This window comes from Panthera tigris, chromosome B3 (genome assembly GCF_018350195.1).
Source record: "Panthera tigris isolate Pti1 chromosome B3, P.tigris_Pti1_mat1.1, whole genome shotgun sequence".
NCBI classification, from domain to species: Eukaryota; Metazoa; Chordata; class Mammalia; order Carnivora; family Felidae; genus Panthera; species Panthera tigris.
The window spans coordinates 36,752,215-36,769,607 of record NC_056665.1 but is presented as its reverse complement, the minus strand read 5'-3'; the positions used below and the strand labels follow the sequence as shown (position 1 = coordinate 36,769,607).

General features: G+C 53.9%; 1 protein-coding gene and 1 long non-coding RNA gene across 7 annotated transcripts in view; one reads left to right on the top strand and one right to left on the bottom strand.

Moving 5' to 3' along the window:
- The window catches only part of CORO2B (coronin 2B), a 133,593-nt gene extending 116,463 nt beyond the window's left edge, over positions 1–17,130 (top strand). For both annotated transcript variants that reach the window (XM_042988521.1, XM_042988520.1), the window contains exons 4-12: positions 3,156–3,305; positions 3,942–4,106; positions 6,115–6,231; positions 6,357–6,461; positions 7,002–7,098; positions 10,664–10,776; positions 11,115–11,205; positions 11,407–11,546; positions 15,153–17,130. In XM_042988521.1, coding sequence (XP_042844455.1) covers positions 3,156–3,305; positions 3,942–4,106; positions 6,115–6,231; positions 6,357–6,461; positions 7,002–7,098; positions 10,664–10,776; positions 11,115–11,205; positions 11,407–11,546; positions 15,153–15,284 — 1,110 coding nt within the window. In that variant the 3' untranslated portion in view covers positions 15,285–17,130. The remainder of the gene's footprint in view (positions 1–3,155; positions 3,306–3,941; positions 4,107–6,114; positions 6,232–6,356; positions 6,462–7,001; positions 7,099–10,663; positions 10,777–11,114; positions 11,206–11,406; positions 11,547–15,152) is intronic.
- LOC122239438 lies at positions 2,858–15,878 on the bottom strand. Of its 5 annotated transcripts, XR_006218542.1 has the most exons (6): positions 15,788–15,878; positions 15,620–15,687; positions 15,109–15,256; positions 7,290–8,312; positions 3,397–3,534; positions 2,858–2,940 (listed from the first exon to the last, which is right to left on the bottom strand). It is a non-coding gene; the product is annotated as an uncharacterized LOC122239438 (long non-coding RNA). The 5 variants fall into 5 exon arrangements; XR_006218544.1 differs by lacking the exons at positions 2,858–2,940; positions 3,397–3,534 and having other exon boundaries at positions 7,107–7,429; positions 7,768–8,312; XR_006218541.1 differs by lacking the exons at positions 2,858–2,940; positions 3,397–3,534 and having other exon boundaries at positions 7,107–8,084; positions 8,206–8,312.
- Positions 17,131–17,393: the final 263 nt, after the last annotated feature.

The window sequence follows — 17,393 nt, the reverse complement described above, 5'->3', positions numbered from 1 at the left end:
CCTTTCATTACGACCCTCAAAGGCTCATCCCTTTGAGTCCAAAAGCTTCCAGAGCTTCCTCCTCCAGCGCAAACAATAAACACAGAAGACGATGCCGAGTATTTCTAGGAACCAAAGAAATGCAAACCCGAAGAGTGAGATGTCATTGTCAACCTATTGGGTGGACAGAAGTCTATTTTTGAAGGTAGAGTTAGAGACCTAGGTAAAGAAGTGCTCTCAGGCTCTGTTGGTGAAAACTGGGACAGCTTTTCGGGGACAGTTTTACAGTGACTATTAAAAAATGAAACGCTTGTAGGCACGTGCCCTACAGAAATATCCACACTCAAGCTTGTATTACAGGACTGTTCGACACAGAGTGAATTATAACAGGGACAAAAGTGGGCAGAACCCTGGTGTCCGTTAATAGAGGTTGATTAAATCCATCCTGGCATCAGGTGCCCCCCCCCCCCCGGCCACTTAATAAGATAAGGTAAATCCATGTGTCCTGGGGTGGAAAGATGTCCACTACCTGTTACGGGAGAAAAGCAAGTTGCAGAAGAACATGTGTAACGGCCTCCCTCTGGGTAAAAGACAAAGAAGTGTGGGGTGTGTGGTTTGTTGGGTCCTGCTGGGTCCCCTATCACTTCGCTCCCCCAACCCCCACCACCATGCAGGGCTGTGTGCGAGCTCTGGGCTTTGTTTTGTTTGTTTTAAGTAATCTCTACCCCCAACATGGGGTTCAGACTCATGACCCCCAAGATCAGGAATCACACGCTCTACCAGCTGAGCCAGCCAGGTGCCCTGAGTGGTTTGTTGTTGTTGTTGTTTTAATGTTTATTTATTTTTGAGAGACACAGAGACAGCGCGTGAGTAGGAGAGGGGCAGAGAGAGAAAGAGACCCAGAATTGGAAGCAGGCTCCAGGCTCTGAGCTGTCAGCACAGAGCCTGATATGGGGCTTGAAACCACGAACCGTGAGATCATGACCTGAGTGGAAGTCAGATACTTAACCAGCTGAGCCACCCAGGCGCCCCACTGAGTGTTTTTTTTTTAAGTTTACTTATTTATTTATTTTGAGAAAAAAAGAGAGATGTGGGAGGGGCAGAGAGAGAGGGAGAAGAGAGAGAGAGAATCCCAAACAGGCTCCATACCATCAGCACAGAGCCCGGCTCAGGGCTCAAACTCACAGACCGTGAGATCATGACCTGAGCGGAGGTCAAGAGTTGGACGCTTAACCAATTGAGCCACCCAGCAACCGCCCCCCACCCCGAGTGTATTTCGTTAACAGAATGATACACCTAAGGGTGACCCCAAACCTTTGATTGAACCTGCCTTTCTCACCCCATGCCTCCCACGTCTGCGTGTGCAGAGCTGGGTCTTCCGGGGAAACACACATGATGTGGGAAATACTCATTGCTAGAATCTGCAGGGGGAAACATCAAGAAGGGAAACCGCCAAGGGAATTCCCTCAGGGGTGCCCCCAGTTCCCAGCCTTCTCCCCTGTCCCTAGGACTGTCTTTGGCTTTCCCTGTTTACTCATGGGCTTCGGAATTATCATTGAACAGCTAACATCGCATAATGACATAACGTATTAATTTGTTGCCCTGGTGTTGGCCACTTTGAGTGTTTCTAAATTTTCCGTGTTGCAATGAACACCTTCATGCATGGAGATTTTTGCTTATGTTGGATTTTCAGAGTGAAATTACCAGGTCAAAGGATACAACATAAATGTCTTTATGGTTCCTACTAAAGATTGCCAAATTGCTTCCAAAAGAGTTACTCTGATTTATAATACTACCAACACCGATAGAATCTACAAGTTCCAGGAGATAATCTTGCCAACCCCTGGCCCTTGTCCCCTCCCAGGGTGGCTATTTTGGAAGGTTATAAACGGTATCTCAAAGCTGTTTTTCCCATTTGTCTCCCTACTGGCCAAGGTGGAGTTCAGATTTTCAAAAGATTTGCTTTAAAGGTGTCCTAAATGGCAGTCACGTGTGTTCTTTCCTCTCCAGGGAGCACGCGATCGATGGCATTACTGACGACAACAATTGTAACGAGGACTAGAACTCCTTAGGTCTTTAGAGCACTTTACAGTTTACAGACTTTGCCAACCAGCATCTCATTTGATTCTACCGGTAGGCAAAGCAAGGCAAAGAGTTTCCTCTCCCGTTTGTAGATGAGATGGTTGCAACCGCGCAGGGTATGTTTGGCCAGAGACACGGAAGTCCCCCACGGCTAACGTCAGTAACGAGGGGGACACAGAGATGGCAGAGAAACTGCACACCTCCTCTCTCTGGGGCCACACAGCCTCTGCTCTCTGCTTCTCCGTGTGTCCCACCTTCGCTTGGCCCATCATCTCTTTCTGCTGCTGCTGCTTCTTTTTTTTTTTTAGTTTATTTATTTATTTATTTGACAGAGACAGAGACGGCGTGAGCGGGGGAGGGGCAGAGAGAGAGAGGGAGAGCGAGAATCCCGAGGAGGCTTCTCGCTGTCAGCGCAGAGCCCGACGCGGGGCTCGAACTCACGAAACCGTGAGATCATGACCTGAGCCTAACCCGAGAGTCAGATGCTTAACCGACTGAGCCACCCAGGCGTCAGGAAGACTGCGAATAGTGGCAGCATCCAGGCTCTGCCCATCCTCCCGGGGGGCTCCAGCGTCCCATCCACCTCTGCCCCTTAGTTCTTCATCTCTCAGGAGAGACTCCGGGCCTCCCAGCCTCCCAGATGGCTTTTCCTCTGCTCACGTGTCCACCCTTGGTGGGGGGCACAGTAAGGGACGGCTCCTTGGGGTATCAGCAGAGTTGCTGAGACGGAGGTCAGAGCTCTTAGAAGGGTGTGGGAAGGGAAGCGGAGGCAGGCTTTTCATACAACACTGGCCAAAAGCTGATTACTGTGTGGCCCTCTGGGACGAGCTAGACTGTAGCAATATCCCGGCAGTATGAGTTGTCTAGGGCTGCAGAGGCCTGCCAGAGAAACCCCCCAAAGGCACAAGAGATGGTCGCCTTCCTCTTGAAGTGCACCCTGGAGCCTCCCCCGGGCCTCAGTCAGGCTCTACCCGCCTCACTGGCCAGCAGATGCCTCACTGGGCAGATCTGGGAAGCCTGGTGTCCGAAGGAGGGGGCCGTCAGGGGCTTCTCCTGGCCCTGCCCACCCAGCCCTCCATCCCCGCCCTCTGCAGGTGCGGATCTGGGAGATCCCCGAGGGTGGGTTGAAGCGGAACATGACAGAGGCTCTCCTCGAGCTGCACGGGCACAGCCGGCGCGTGGGGCTGGTCGAGTGGCACCCCACGACCAACAACATCCTCTTCAGTGCCGGCTATGACTACAAGGTGAGCTGCTAGGCCGCGGCTGTGGGGAGGGGGGCGGGGGTGGGGGGAGCAATGTGGGTCTTGAGGAGCTGCCTGTAGGGGGCGCTGTTACCTTCCAGAGCACGTTCATCAACATTGTCCCACCCGCCTGTCCATTCATTCGTTCAGTCGCTGCACACCGCCGGGCATCTTCTGTGCGCCCTGTCTTTCCCGGGGTCCACGGAGGCTGCCTGTCTGGCTTCTCTGGCTCCTACGGGTTGGAAGAGAATGCCCACTCCATGCCCACACCCTCTGCCGGGCCCCTTCTTAAATCTAGAAGTGGCCGCTGCCCTCCTGGTGGGAAGAAGGAGCAACCAAAGTTGGTGGAGGGAAGAGAACAGCACAGGGCCCTGGCCAGGAACATGAATCCTTCTTGCTGGTAGCAGAAACCGATCCCGGCTGGGGCTGGGATCTGCTGAGGGACAGTAGTGGATTTGCGCAGCAGGGAGCATCAGCCTTTGACATAGAGTTTAACGTCACCCCCCCCCCCCGCCTCCCAGCGCACCCCGACCCTGCACGGGGCGTCTCTCCCGGGGCCACCGGGTGCAGACTGGGACAGACGCCTCACGGCGCAGCCGCAGGGCTGACCCTGCCTCCGGCATGCCCACCCCTTGGCAGGTCCTCATCTGGAACCTGGACGTGGGTGAGCCGGTGAAGATGATAGACTGTCACTCGGATGTGATCCTCTGCATGTCCTTCAACACCGACGGCAGCCTGCTCACCACCACGTGCAAGGACAAGAAGCTTCGCGTGATTGAGCCACGCTCTGGCCGCGTCCTGCAGGTGAAGCCCCACCGTCTTTGAGGGGAAGGGAAGGTGTTGGGATGTGGGGCTTGGCTTTCAGGCAGGCCTAGAGGAAAAGGCTGTGCCAGCTCCCCTTCTCCCACGCACCTGGCCTGCACCCCTGCTGACCTTGTGGATTCTGGGTGCTTCTCGGGGCCCTGCTTAGACTGGGTGGGGAGAGACCTCAGCACCCTTTCTCATCCCCACTGCACCCCTCCCCCCAGACGGGCTTCTTCTGGCCTGCTCCGGGGGCAGAACTGGTGGCACCCTTCAGGGCACAAATCCTTGGGTATCGCCCAAGCCCCATCGTGGGCACAGGAGAGGGGATTTGGGACTCGCTACCCAGGCACCTGCGTGGGGACCGGCCTGAGGGAGATGCCTCAGGGCACCAGCCCCAGAGACGGCTCCAAGCGGGGAGGTTGATGGAGAATTTAGCTCCACCTTGATCTTTGAGTGTTCCGGGTCTTGACCGCGAGGAAGGGATTAGATGCCGTTGGGGAGTAAGAAATGAACTTCTCCAGCACCCGCTGTGTGCCGGGCGTGGGGCATACATGGATGGAATGGGAGGGAAACTTTGGGAGAAATGTGAGGTTTACCTCCTACCCAAGAAAGGACCGATGCTTGACCCGGCTGTGTTTCTCTCAGAAGAGTCCGAAGTGGCAAGACCAAAAAGCCACCTACTACCACCGTCACAGGGAATAACACTCATAGTTATTAGCATCATTAGCATCAACCGCCATTTACTCAGAGCTCCCCGTGTGGCGTGCACTGTACCAAGGGCTCCAGGACGTTACTCGTTTAATCCTCACGACAGCCTTTGGGGGGGGGGGGGCTCGGCTGCGCTTCCCCCTTTCACGCAGGGGAACTGAGCCTTGGAGGGGGGTAGAAACGGACACTCAGTTACGGGCAGAGTTTTATGTGGATCCTGAGAAACTCAACAGAAGACCATGGGGGAGGGTAAGGGGGGGGAAGTTACGGAGAGGGAAGGAGGCAAACCATAAGAGACCCTTAAATACTGAGAACAAACTGAGGGGGTATCGGGGGTGGGGGAGAGGGGAAAGCGGGTGACGGGCATGGAGGAGGGCACCTGTTGGGATGAGCACTGGGTGCTGCATGGAAACCAGTTTGACAATAAATTATATGTAAATAATATAATAATAATAATAATAAATAAATGAACATTAAAAAAAATTTTTTTTAAAGAATTCAAACCAAGCTGGGGTGGGAGGGGGGTGGGTGCAGAACCCATGCTGAGCGGAGAAGTTAAGGAGCTGAGAACCCAAGCTCCACCCCACAGACGTGACGCGGGCCAGAGGGGTGGGACTCCTCAGGGCCACCCTTCTTTGACAGACGTGGAACTGAAACCCAGAGCAGGTGACGCCAGCCTGAGTCTTTGCACCACCCCGCCAGCCTCTGGTATCCGACCTGATGCTGACTCATGCAGGCAAAGGGCTGTTGAATGTTAGGAGGAGAAGGAAGGGACGAGAGCCGAGAGGCAGGGGGAGTGGAGGCGGAGGTTGGCCCTGTTAGAAGGAGCCCTGGATGAAGCAAGTTATCGAGAAGTGACCCCGTGTGTCCCCTGTGCTCCCTGGGCTCCTGGTCCCAGGGCTCTCTTGCTCCACAGCACCTGACCTGGCTTCCTCTGGCGGCTGTGACAAATCACCACAAACAGGGGCTTACAGCTCTCTCTCAGCTCTGGAGGCTCTGGGAGAGAACCCTTCCTCGCCTCTTTCAGCTTCTGATGGCTGCTGGCTTCCTTGGCTGGGAGCCACATCCTCCAGTCTCTGCCTCTGGAGTCACATCACCTTCTCCTCTGTGTGTCTGTATCTCTCACCTCTTACAAGGATGCTCGCCGTGACCTTTAGGTGATCCAGGGGAGTTAAGGACCCCATATCACAGATTCCAGGGACTAAGGCATGGACATATCTTTTGGGGGCCCCCATTGAGCCTACTACGGTTTCCTAGTATCCAGCGGCCGTGGCTTAGCAGCTTTCTCTGTCCCTGCCAGGAGGCAAACTGCAAAAACCACAGAGTGAACCGAGTGGTGTTCCTGGGAAACATGAAGCGACTGCTCACGACAGGGGTCTCCAGGTGGAACACGAGACAAATCGCCCTCTGGGACCAGGTCAGCCACGGGGAGGCCAGGCGGTGACACGAAAGAGTTGTAGTCCTGGGGGCTGTGCTGGGGTCGGGGAAGGTAAGGGGCCGTCCTGCCTGGACGTAAGCTGATATGGGCCTTCTTCCCTGCAGGAGGACCTATCCATGCCCCTGATCGAGGAGGAAATTGATGGGCTGTCGGGCCTCCTGTTCCCCTTCTACGATGCTGACACCCACATGCTCTACCTGGCTGGAAAGGTAGTCGAAGATTGGGGGGTGGGGAGCGCTGGGGCAGCCTATTGGGAGACCCCCTTCCCCCACCGTTGTGCCCCCCGCTCCTGCCCTACCCCCTGAGGAGAGCCAGGCTAACCTCTCTGGTCGTCTCTCTCACTCTCTTCCATCGAAACCCGCCCTCAGGTCTGACACTCATTCTTACTGAAGTGCCAGTGACTGACAGTTCTCTCCGAGGTGCACTGGGGTGGGGTGGACACCGGGATAAGGCTCAGAGCCTGAAGTGTAGAGGGCAGTGACTAATGACGGCATTCGAAGCACCTGCCGGGAGCTTTTTGGCAAACATGGCCTCGTCTATCACAAACGCTGTCTACACGCACACACCGCCTCCACCCCATCACCCCGTAAGTCTCCTGTGACGACCGGCCACGGGTCTAGAAGCCAGGTCTCCCTGGTCTTCGGACCACCGCTGAGGCTTTCTGCAGCAGACCCCCCGGGACCGGGGCCTGCTCAGCCCAGCCCACCCCCGCCCCCACTTTCCTCACCTCCCTCTCTCCCTGCCCCCAGGGAGATGGAAACATCCGGTACTACGAGATCAGCACTGAGAAGCCCTTCTTGAGTTACCTCATGGAGTTCCGCTCCCCAGCCCCGCAGAAAGGCCTAGGTAAGGGGGTCCAGAGGCTTCCATGGCTGTTATGCTATAGAACAAGAGACTGGATGTTTGGTTCATGGGTCACCCCTGCCTTTAAATGAAAATCAGAGTCAGAAGCCCACAGCTCATGGGCAGTCAGAACCTGCAGATGCTGCCCCTGGGAAGGTCCGCCTGCCCTTCTTCGCCAGCCTGTCACCACCCACCTGACTGACTGTCATTCCATGGTGCCTGACATCCTCCATCACCTCTGGTCATCAGCGGCCCACACTGGCTTCATTCCCATTTGCAGATGGGGATACTGGCGCTCCAAGTGGCTCTGAACTCTTGTAAGGCGGTTGAAAAACTAAAGGTCAGAGAAAAGTCTGGGTCCAGACCCTTTCCTGAAGCCTTTAGGAAGCCAGGACCCCAGTCTCCAGGAGCAGCTCTGTCCCTGCCTGAGAGGACAGGAGGAAGTCCCAGGGTGTCCCCATCCCTGCACCCCCAGGCTCCCCAGCCTCTAAGCAAATCCTTCAGAGGGTCCAGAATTGATGGAGCGTAGTGAGTTCTTCACACCCCACGTTCTACCACCGCTAAAGTCTTACAGCAAAAGTTTCATATTGCATACGGTTCAGCAACTTCCTGTTTGGGGTCAGAATCAGCCCGTTGGAAGAAGTTTCTTCGGGGGCCCCGTTCCCTCCTTACCTCGGAGCCCGAGTCTGGCTTGTTCCCTCTGGGGATCCGGTGCTACGGATACGGCCTGAGAGCCAGCTTCCAGACCATCAGTGCCGGAAGGGCCCGAGAGCCCGCCTCAGTGACTGGCAGCAAGATGGCGGCCCTGAGATAGGCCCAGTGACCATTCCGTTGACTTCACCCCTCCCCGACTCTGTCGTCTCCTCCTCCTCCTCACTGTCACCTCTTCGTCAAGTAGAATAAAAAGCATCCTGGACTGTAGAGTCAGACCTAGGTCGACGTTCTGGCTCGAATGTATAGCTCACCCTTCTGAGGCTCAATTTCCCCATCTGTAAAAGAGGGGAAAATCAAGCCTACCTTTCAGGGCTATTGTAAAGCTTAGATGGAGAGCACCTGGCCGAACACCTGGCTCCTCCTGCCCTTTCACACCGTCGTTCAACGAACACTTACTGGGTATCAGCCGTGTGGCAGCCTCTAGACTCAGTGGGAAACAGTGCAGAACCCAGCCTTCCTCTTGGGATCTCACATTCCACGGAAGGGAGACAGACAATCAACACCTAAGGAAGGAAAATACGGGATGGTAGTAAGGTCTAGGCAGAGAATCAAATGAGGCAATAGAACAGGGAGCGACTGGGGGCTATTTTAGGCCAGGTAGTCAAGGAAGGCCTCGCCGTGGAGGTGACCTTTTAGGCCGAGATCTGAAAAGCAGGAAGGAGGAAGAGTAGGACCAGCAGGAAGGATCATCGATGCAGAGTCCCTGGGGCAGGAATGAGCCTGGCATATTCTAGAAACAGAACGGAGGTCCGGGTGACTAAGCGTGGACTCTGTGACATGGCAGAAGGTGGGGAGAGGCTTGGGACATGAATCTGGAGCTTAGAGCAGGGGCCGGATGCCATGAGATGGGTTAGAAAGGTATAATCATGAGGGGTCTTCAGAGAAACAGATCTGCTGGCTTCCTGGAGACCCAGGAAAGCTGGAGGTGACGTTCGGTCCACGTCCGAAGATCTGAGAACCAGGAGAGCTGATGGTGTGAATCCCAGTCTAAGGACAGGAGAAGGTGACAGGAGCTGTCCCAGCTCAAACAATGAGGCAGGAACAAAAGGGGTGACTTCCTCCCTCCTCTGCCTTTTGTTGTATTCAGACCCTCAACGGATTGGAAGGGGAGGGCAGTCTTCTTTCCTGAGCCCACTGATACATACAGCCATCCGTCACACAGGGGAAGGAGTTTGGGTTTTACTGGGAACCCACTGGAGGCCTTTCTTTGTCTTAAGCAGGCGGGTGGGAGATGGGACAGCATGACGCAATCTGAAATGTTAGTCCAAGATTGCTCTGGCTTCTGTAGGGAGAACGGATTTTGAAAGGACAGGAGGGAGGCAGCGAGACTGGTTTGGAGGCCACTGTGGACTTCTAGCCAAGAAACGATGGTAACTAAGGAGGCGGCAGGAAAAGGATGGTAACTAAGGAGGAGGCGGGAAGATGGGGAGAAGATGAATCCAGGTGTTTAGGAAGTCGAGTCAGCAGGACTTGAGGAGGAGAGAGGAACAAAGGAGAACTGTCTCTCCTCGCCCCCCGTCACCTGCGGCCACTGCAAAGCATCTGCCATGAGCCAGGCACCTTTCACAGGTTCAGAGTGGCTGGGTGACTCACCCCGGGCAGGTCACCTAGATCCTGCATGGCAGAGCCAGAATTCAAAACCGGCCCTACTGGCTCTAAATCCCCCCTGGGTACCATGATAGTACTTCCCTGCAGCTCCTAGAATTCCGGTATCTAGAAGAGCAGACCTCCATTCCAGTCAAGGAGAGCTGCAACCTTAACTCCTGTTCACATCACGGAAGAAGAAACTAACATCCCCTGCGCTCATGAGGGTGGCAGGTGGTCAATGAGCATCTTCTGGCCCAATCCCCTGACCATCTCATGAAGGGTCATACTGTTCTCCTCTAACCCGCCAAGGAACCTGAAGCCTTCAGAGAGGCAGTGATCTACCCAAGACCTTCCCAACCAGAAAGAGGGGCAGAGTCAGGACTCAGAACCAGGTGTGTCCGACCCCAAAGCTTGTGTTCCTAACCCCACACCGCACTGCTTCCCCGGTGGGCGTCGAGTAGAGGCAGCCGTTAGGAACGCTGTGGCGAGTGGGGACACACGGATAATACATGCACCGGGCATGCACACCCTGTCAGTCCTAGATACACAACTCGACAGCAGTCTCGGGCTCTAGGGTGCGTGGAGAAAGGGTTCTCTCTCCTTTGTTCTCTCTGAGGACCAGAAACACAGAGGCTTAGGGGAGCTAGTTTATTTTAGGTGACAGGCTCAGGGCGCCTGGGTGGCTCAGGGGGTTGAGCATCCGTGAGCATCCGACTTCGGCCCAGGTCATGACCTCACGGTTCGTGGGTTCGAACCCCACGTCAGGCTTTGCACTGACAATACAGAGCCCGCTTCGCATTCTCTGTTTTCCTGTCTCTGCCCCTCCCCAGCTCTCCCTCTCTCTCTCTCATAAATAAATAAACATTTTTTAAAAACCTTAAAAAAAGAAACAAAAAAGGTGACAGGCTCTGTGGCTCTGCCCCAGCCATACTCTGTGACCTGGGGCAAGCCCCTTCCCCTAGACCCTTAGGAGTTTCATCTATGAAAAGAATGGAATAGACTAAACTATCCCAACAGCCCCTTCCAGTTATAAAAGGCCCCATTTCGAAAGCATGCACCCTGGTGAGGTAGGACTGGCTTATTTGAGACCTTACTACTTAGAGACAGGGTCTGACTCAAGAAGCCCCCGGTCCACCTGCTGCCCTCAGCATAGAGCATTGCCTCCAAACCTAAGTGCTCAAGGACACTCTTGATCAAGGACATCGGGGAGGAGGGGTGCTGATGGGGATCCCTGGGACCCCATGGAGCCACGTGTGCCTGTCCACAGGGGTCATGCCCAAGCACGGGCTGGATGTGTCGGCTTGCGAGGTGTTCCGCTTCTACAAGCTGGTGACTCTCAAGGGCCTGATTGAGCCCATCTCCATGATCGTACCCCGGAGGGTGAGTGGGGCCATGCTGGGCTCCAAAGGGACCCCCGCATTGAATCCTAGCTGGCTCGCCACGGACTGCAAGCCTGAGGAGCCCAGAAGAAGGTCCTGTGGACTGGGGTCTTCAGGCCCAATCTGGGGTGGGAGTTGGGGGCCATTCTAGGGTGGGGTCAGTCTGGCTTGCTAACGAATGCAGGGTGGGGATTCCACATGGGAGACACCTGAGTGCAAAGGCTTGGAGGCGGGACGGCGGGAGCTGGGCGGGAGGTCAGCGAGGAGAACCGGCTGCTGAACAGCAGGGGTTCTCACAGCGGCCCCTATGTGTCCACTCTTCTGCTCCCCTCACTGCAGTCGGATTCCTACCAGGAAGACATTTACCCCATGACGCCAGGCACGGAGCCAGCTCTGACCCCTGATGAATGGCTGGGGGGCATCAACCGAGGTACCGTGCGGGTGGGCTTCCCAGAAGAGGCTTCGAGACTGCAGCTTTTGCCTTCACTCGAGTTCACCCATTTCCCCTTTGCATGGCCTCTGCTCGACTCCCCCACGCTCGGCCAGCTGCCAAGGATGGTGTGAATGAAAAACACCATCACTCGACACTCGACCAACCTGCCAGTGTGAACGTTTCCCTTGCCTTTCGTAGATCCCGTGCTCATGTCTTTGAAGGAAGGCTATAAGAAGTCCTCAAAAATGGTATTTAAGGCTCCCATCAAAGAAAAGAAGAGCGTTGTGGTCAATGGAATAGATTTATTAGAGAATGTCCCACCCAGGACAGAGAATGAGGTAAGGAATATAAGTTATTACCTCCACAGGTCCTAGAAGAGCGAGACCTTTACATTTCAATTATGGGCTGCAGGCCTTTAAGCCGACTCCATCTGGGGCATTTTTCTTTCTGTGACAAATGCCATAAGTAGCCTGCTATTGGCTTCCGTTGCCTCTGACCCCAGTAAATAGAGGCTGGGATGTGGCAGCGATATTGATGCCCCACCCCCAGCCCTCGCATTCACTAGCCCACGCAGTTCCGTGGCTCATGAATCCGTTTCGGAACGTCGCTGTCATTTGCTGTTCTGGGAGTTATAAATTCCTGGCTAACAGAGGAAAGCCTGGCCTCAGGCATTACAGCGCGGCCTTCCTCCCTGGCACCGCGGCAGCGACGGGGTCTGACAATTTCCTGTTTGGCGGGGAAGAGGCTGTGTTTATGAAAGTACTCTCTGTACCATTTAGAAGGAGGGCAGGTCATCCAGGGACAGCCATAGCTGGGTCTTACCCATGCCCCCCGAAGGCTTCTCCTTTCGACGGTACCCCCTGTCCCTGGTGTCAATACCAGGGACTGAGTTCAGCCCAGCCAGGGTTCACAGATGGCTGCCCTGTGCCAGGCACGTGGCTCGTTGCCACTGGAGTAGAGATGACTACTTGGACTCCACTGCTTTTGATTCCGGGCTCGGCCGTTTCCTGGCTGTGCCCGAGCAAGTTTTCTGACCTTTCTCGTGGTAAAATGGGGATATGAAATGCGGTGAGCATTAAAGAAGTATTTTCTAAGAGTCTAGCACTCTTCCCGGCCCATATTCAGTGCTCAATGAGGCTAACTGTATCAGGTATCTATTGCTGTGTCAAACATCACCCCAAAATTTAGTTCTTAAACCCACAAACCTTTATTATCTCATAGTATCTCATAATGGACGCCCATGGCTCAAGGTCTGTCATGAGGCCGTGTGCTTAAACTGTCAGCTGGGCTGCTGCCACATCTGAAGGCTCAGCTGTGAAAGGAGCTGCTTCTGAGTTCATTCGCATGGTTGCTGGAAGGACGCATTCGCTCACAGGTTGTTGGACAGAGGGTTTCGGTTCCTCGTGGGCTATCAGCCAGAGGCCTCCCTCAGGTCCTTACCGTATGGACCTCTCCGTAGGGCAGCTCACAGCGTGGCAGCTGGTATCCCTCGGAGTGAGCAAGAGAAGGTGTCCAAGATGGAAGTCATAGTTTTTTTGAAAATGACAGACCATCACTTCTGCCTTTTTCTATTCATTTGAAGCAAGTTACTAGGCCCAGTCCACCCTTGAGGGGAGGGGATAACACAGCGGCCATCTTAGAGGTTTCTTGTCACACCAACTTAACGATCATCACTATTATTTGTCAAACGAAGACTATTCCTGACCTCTGGGACCTCACAGTCTTGAAGGGAAATTTGAAAGACAGACTGACAATTGCTATAAGATATGTTTCGTACCATTGTAGGGGGATGTTCCGATGCCTAGGGTTGGGTGGAATCATGGGATAAATGAGATTTGCTTCAAAATAATCCCTGGAGGCAGTGGGACAGGTGAATTGGGTAGGAGTAGAGATGAAGCAAAAATGGTCACGTGTTCTTTCTTGAAGCCAGTTGACGAGTTCTTGGAGGCTCATAGCGCGGTTCTTTCCACCCTAGTATATATTTGGCATTTTCCACTTAAAAAAAAAACACTTTTTAAGCACACTGAGAAGGTAGAGGTAGGAGAGTTGCTGCGATAGTCCAGGTGGGCCATAACAAGAGCCTGAGGTCGGTTCTAGTACCCAGCGTGGAAGAGGCAGGGGTGAGCAGCGGTGAAATCAAGTAACATTGAGCTACGACTGATTTGTATGAACCAAAACCGACCTGGAGGAAAGTTTTCAAGGGTCTCTGAGCAGGCGACACAGATACCACAACCTGCACTAAAGCTCATGAACCTTCCTTACGGTGAAGAAACTCGCTCAGAGCCTGCCGACTCTGGGTTTACCCCCAATTTTAACCACCGCCGCCAATTGGGATCAACCGGTTAGACATTTAGGCTGTAAATGGTGGACACAGTGGTCTAAGTATGAAGAGAAACTGGAAGTGTGGCACAGAAGAGAAGACTTACGGTTATACGCCTCTGAATGTTGCTAAAATTCATTTCACCCAATTTTACTAAAATTTGCTGTTGCTAATTGTACACTTAAAACGAGTGGCATTTATGGTATGTGAATTACACTTCAGTACGGCTGTTTTTTCTTCTAAACGAAACCTGACCAAAAGGTTAGGCAAAGAATATTCGAGAACTTGGAAGCCACAGGAGTGTGTGGAATCATTTAGCACAGGGGCAAATAGCACATCATCCCTCTGAACAGATGTAACCGGTACTGATTTGATTTAAAAAAAAAAAAAAAAAAAAGTCAGTTAAAGAAAGAATCATAGGGGCGCCTGGGTGGCTCAGTCGATTAAGCGTCCGACTTTGGCTTAGGTCCAGATCCCATGGTTCGTGAGTTCGAGCCCCTCATCGGGCTCTGTGCTGACAGCTCGGAGCCTGGGGCCTGCTTCTGCTTGTGTGTCTCCCTCTCTCTCTGCCCCTAACCCACTCGCATTCTGTCTCTGTCTCTTTCAAAAATAAACATAAAAGAAAGAAAGAAAGAAAGAAAGAAAGAAAGAAAGAAAGAAAGAAAGAAAGAAAGAAAGAAAAAAAAAAGACTTCCCTTTCAGGGGAGAAAGAAAGAAAGAAAGAAAGAAAGAAAGGAGGGAGGGAAGGAAGGAAGAAAGAAAAAAAGAAAGAAAGAAAGAAAGAAAGAAAGAAAGAAAGATTAAAAAAAAAAAGACTTCCCTTTCAGGGGAGAAAGAAAGAAAGAAAGAAAGAAAGAAAGGGAGGGAGGGAGGGAGGGAGGGAAGGAAGGAAGGAAGGAAGGAAGGAAGGAAGAAAGAAAGAAAGAAAGAAAGAAAGATAAAAAAAAAAAAAAGACTTTTAGAAAGGTTCCCTTTCAGGGGAATCTGAAAGCCAGTGCCTGGCTGGCTTAGTGGATAGAACATATGATTCTTAATCTCAGCGTCGTGAGTTCAAGCCCCACGTTGCGCTTGAAGCCTACTTAAAAAATAATAATAATATGGGGCACCTGGGTGCCTCCGTCAGTTAAGCGTCTGACTTCAGCTCAGGTCATGACCCCACAGTTCACGAGTTCAAGTCCCGCATCGGGCTCTGTGCTGTCAGTGCAGAGCCCGATTCAGATCCTCTGTCTCCCTCTCTCTCTCTGCCCCTCCCCGCTGGCTTTCTCTCTCTGTCCCAAAACTGAATAAACATTTAAAAATTAATAATAATAAAGGTCCCCGTTCCAAATGGCAAGTAAGAGTATTATGTCTGCCCCCCTAAAAGGGTGAGCTTGAGATATGTGGGAAAGGGGCCCATGTGGACTCTCTCATACCTCCCCAGGGAAGTCGGAGCCATGAGCTGTGTCCACAGAAGGGCATGTTGCAGGGACAAGAGCCTCCGGGGACTAAAGCGGGGGCAGGGGGAGGCCTGGGAGAGAAGGGCAGAGGCTGACGGGGAACAGGGGCGGGCACGATACCCACTCGGGAAATTGCCTTCTCACCTGCTCTCTCCCGGCCGCCTGGCCCCTCTCTTCCTCCACCCCAGCTCCTCCGAATGTTCTTCCGGCAGCAGGATGAGATCCGGCGGTTGAAAGAAGAGCTGGCCCAGAAGGACATCCGCATTCGGCAGCTGCAGCTGGAACTGAAAAACTTGCGCAACAGCCCCAAGAACTGTTAGCTCGCCGGCTGGGCTGCCTTCTAAGCTGACCTCCGATCTCTCCGTGGTTTCTACTCGTCCCTTAACTTCCCCTTCTCCGGTGACCCCAGGGACATAGCCGGGACTGGAGCTGGGGACAGCCTGAGGACCCCACCTGCCGCCTCCAGGACTGGAAGCTGACCTTTGATCTCTTGACCTCATGCTAATAAAGTCCCCAGCCTCTCCTGGAGACCCACCCTTTGGCGGCCACCCCAGGAGCCAGCTTCTCCCCTGCGGGGCAAAGAGCACGGGCTCCCTGAGGGGTGTCCTCAATGGACCAGGGAGCAGAGGGGGAGGCCAGGACCCCCAGTACTCACAGAACTTGAACTTTTGTCCCCGGGACGTCTCGGCACTCCCCGCTGGGGCTCCCAACATCCCCGCTGGACTGCACAGAAAGGGCTGGATTAACAGGCATCAGCTGTTTTGCCTCCCCTCCCCGCACCTCCCTTTCTTCCCCGGCAGCCAGCCCCACAAGGCTCACTCACCTGACAAGGGTTGCAAGCAGCCCGGCTCCTTTCTGTCTCTCGCCCCCTCTCTCTTGTCTTCAGGGAATTAAGAGGATTGCTCGCCAAGGCCATAATGACCCCTTGCCTTCCCATGATTCTCTTCAAAGCTCTTGGAACACCCTTCTCCCATTTAACTTGTGAGGTAGGCAGGGTAGGGAATAGTGTCCCCGTTTCACAAAGGACAGAACTGAGGGTTGCAATGGGGAAGTGACTTACTAAGTCACCCGGAAGGTCAACAGTTGGCCCAGGACCAGGACCCAGTGTATCCAGACTCCGGGCCAGGGCCCTTCCCAGTGCGTCACGAGGCGGCTCCCACAGGAGCTTCGCCAGTGCCCAGGTCTCTGTGGAGAATGAGAGCCGGAAGCCACTGCTCCCGTCTGCCCGGCACCGGTAATGCCAATGTATCACACTGCCTAGTTGAGGCCCTCCACACTCAGTGCCCCTCTACCCTCCTGGCCCCCACCTGCTGCTCTCACTCCCCAGGTGACTCCCTCAGATGAGGCCTCTTCCTCCTGGAAGCTGAGGCTGAGAGGGGTGGAGCTCGGCCCTGGGGAAGGCAGAGCAGGGGTCTGACCACTTGAGGGCTGCTCCACGTGTGCCCCTCACCGCTTGTGTCTCAGCCACTTTCGGCCTTACACTTGTAGAACGACCACAGCCCCTCGCGTCCGTATAGCACTTTAAAGTTTACGCGGTTCTTTGACACGTAGGGTCTCACTTGAGCCTCACATCCGCTCCAAGAAGTAGGGAGCATCCTCCCTCCAGTTTGCAGATGAGGAAAACAGGAGTGGCCCAAGGTCACGCCAACTCTTTGAGACGCCAGATTTCATTTGGTCTTCTACACATTTTCTTTTTTCTTCCCTTGTTTTCTCCCTTCATTGCCCACTACCCACCGAGTCTATAAACACTGCTCTCAGAAAAGCCACAGTCTGGGGGTGAGATCTGGCCTGGGGGGGGTCAAGAGACGGGTGTCCACTGCTCTCTCGTTAGCATTATGCCCCCACACCTGCTTGTCCCTTGGCCGCCCTGCAGCACATCCATCCACAGAGGCCAGGGCTCCCTAAGCGCCGCCCCCCCCCCCCCACAGGTGACCTGGGCGGGGAAAGCCCCACCCCTTGGGCTTTTCCTCCAAGAACCCTCCACCCTCTCCGCCAGCTACAGCAGGGTCTCCTCGCCCTCCACCCCCTGCAGCTAGACAGTGTCCCCTCTCATCTCCTCACACTTCTTGACTGTTTTTTTCTTCCCCGGTGACCTTTGTGGTCTTTTGTGATTATTTATGCTGCCTCCCAAGGATAGAATTGAAATAAAATGTTTTCAACTTCTCACACCCGGGCACGACCATCTCATTTAACTCCAGTGGCTCCTGCCCTTGGTCACCATGGCATCTTGATGGTCCGCTTCCCAGCCACAGCTCCTTGCCTTTCTGGAACAACGAGCCATGTCTGTATCTACAGATATAATGTGACACTTTTGTTCATCTACCGCAAGGCTTCTGAAGCAGCACTAACTGACATCTGGGGCCAGATAATTCTTTTCTGTGAGGGCCGTCCTATTCACTGTAAGATATTTAGCAGGACCCGTCAGATGC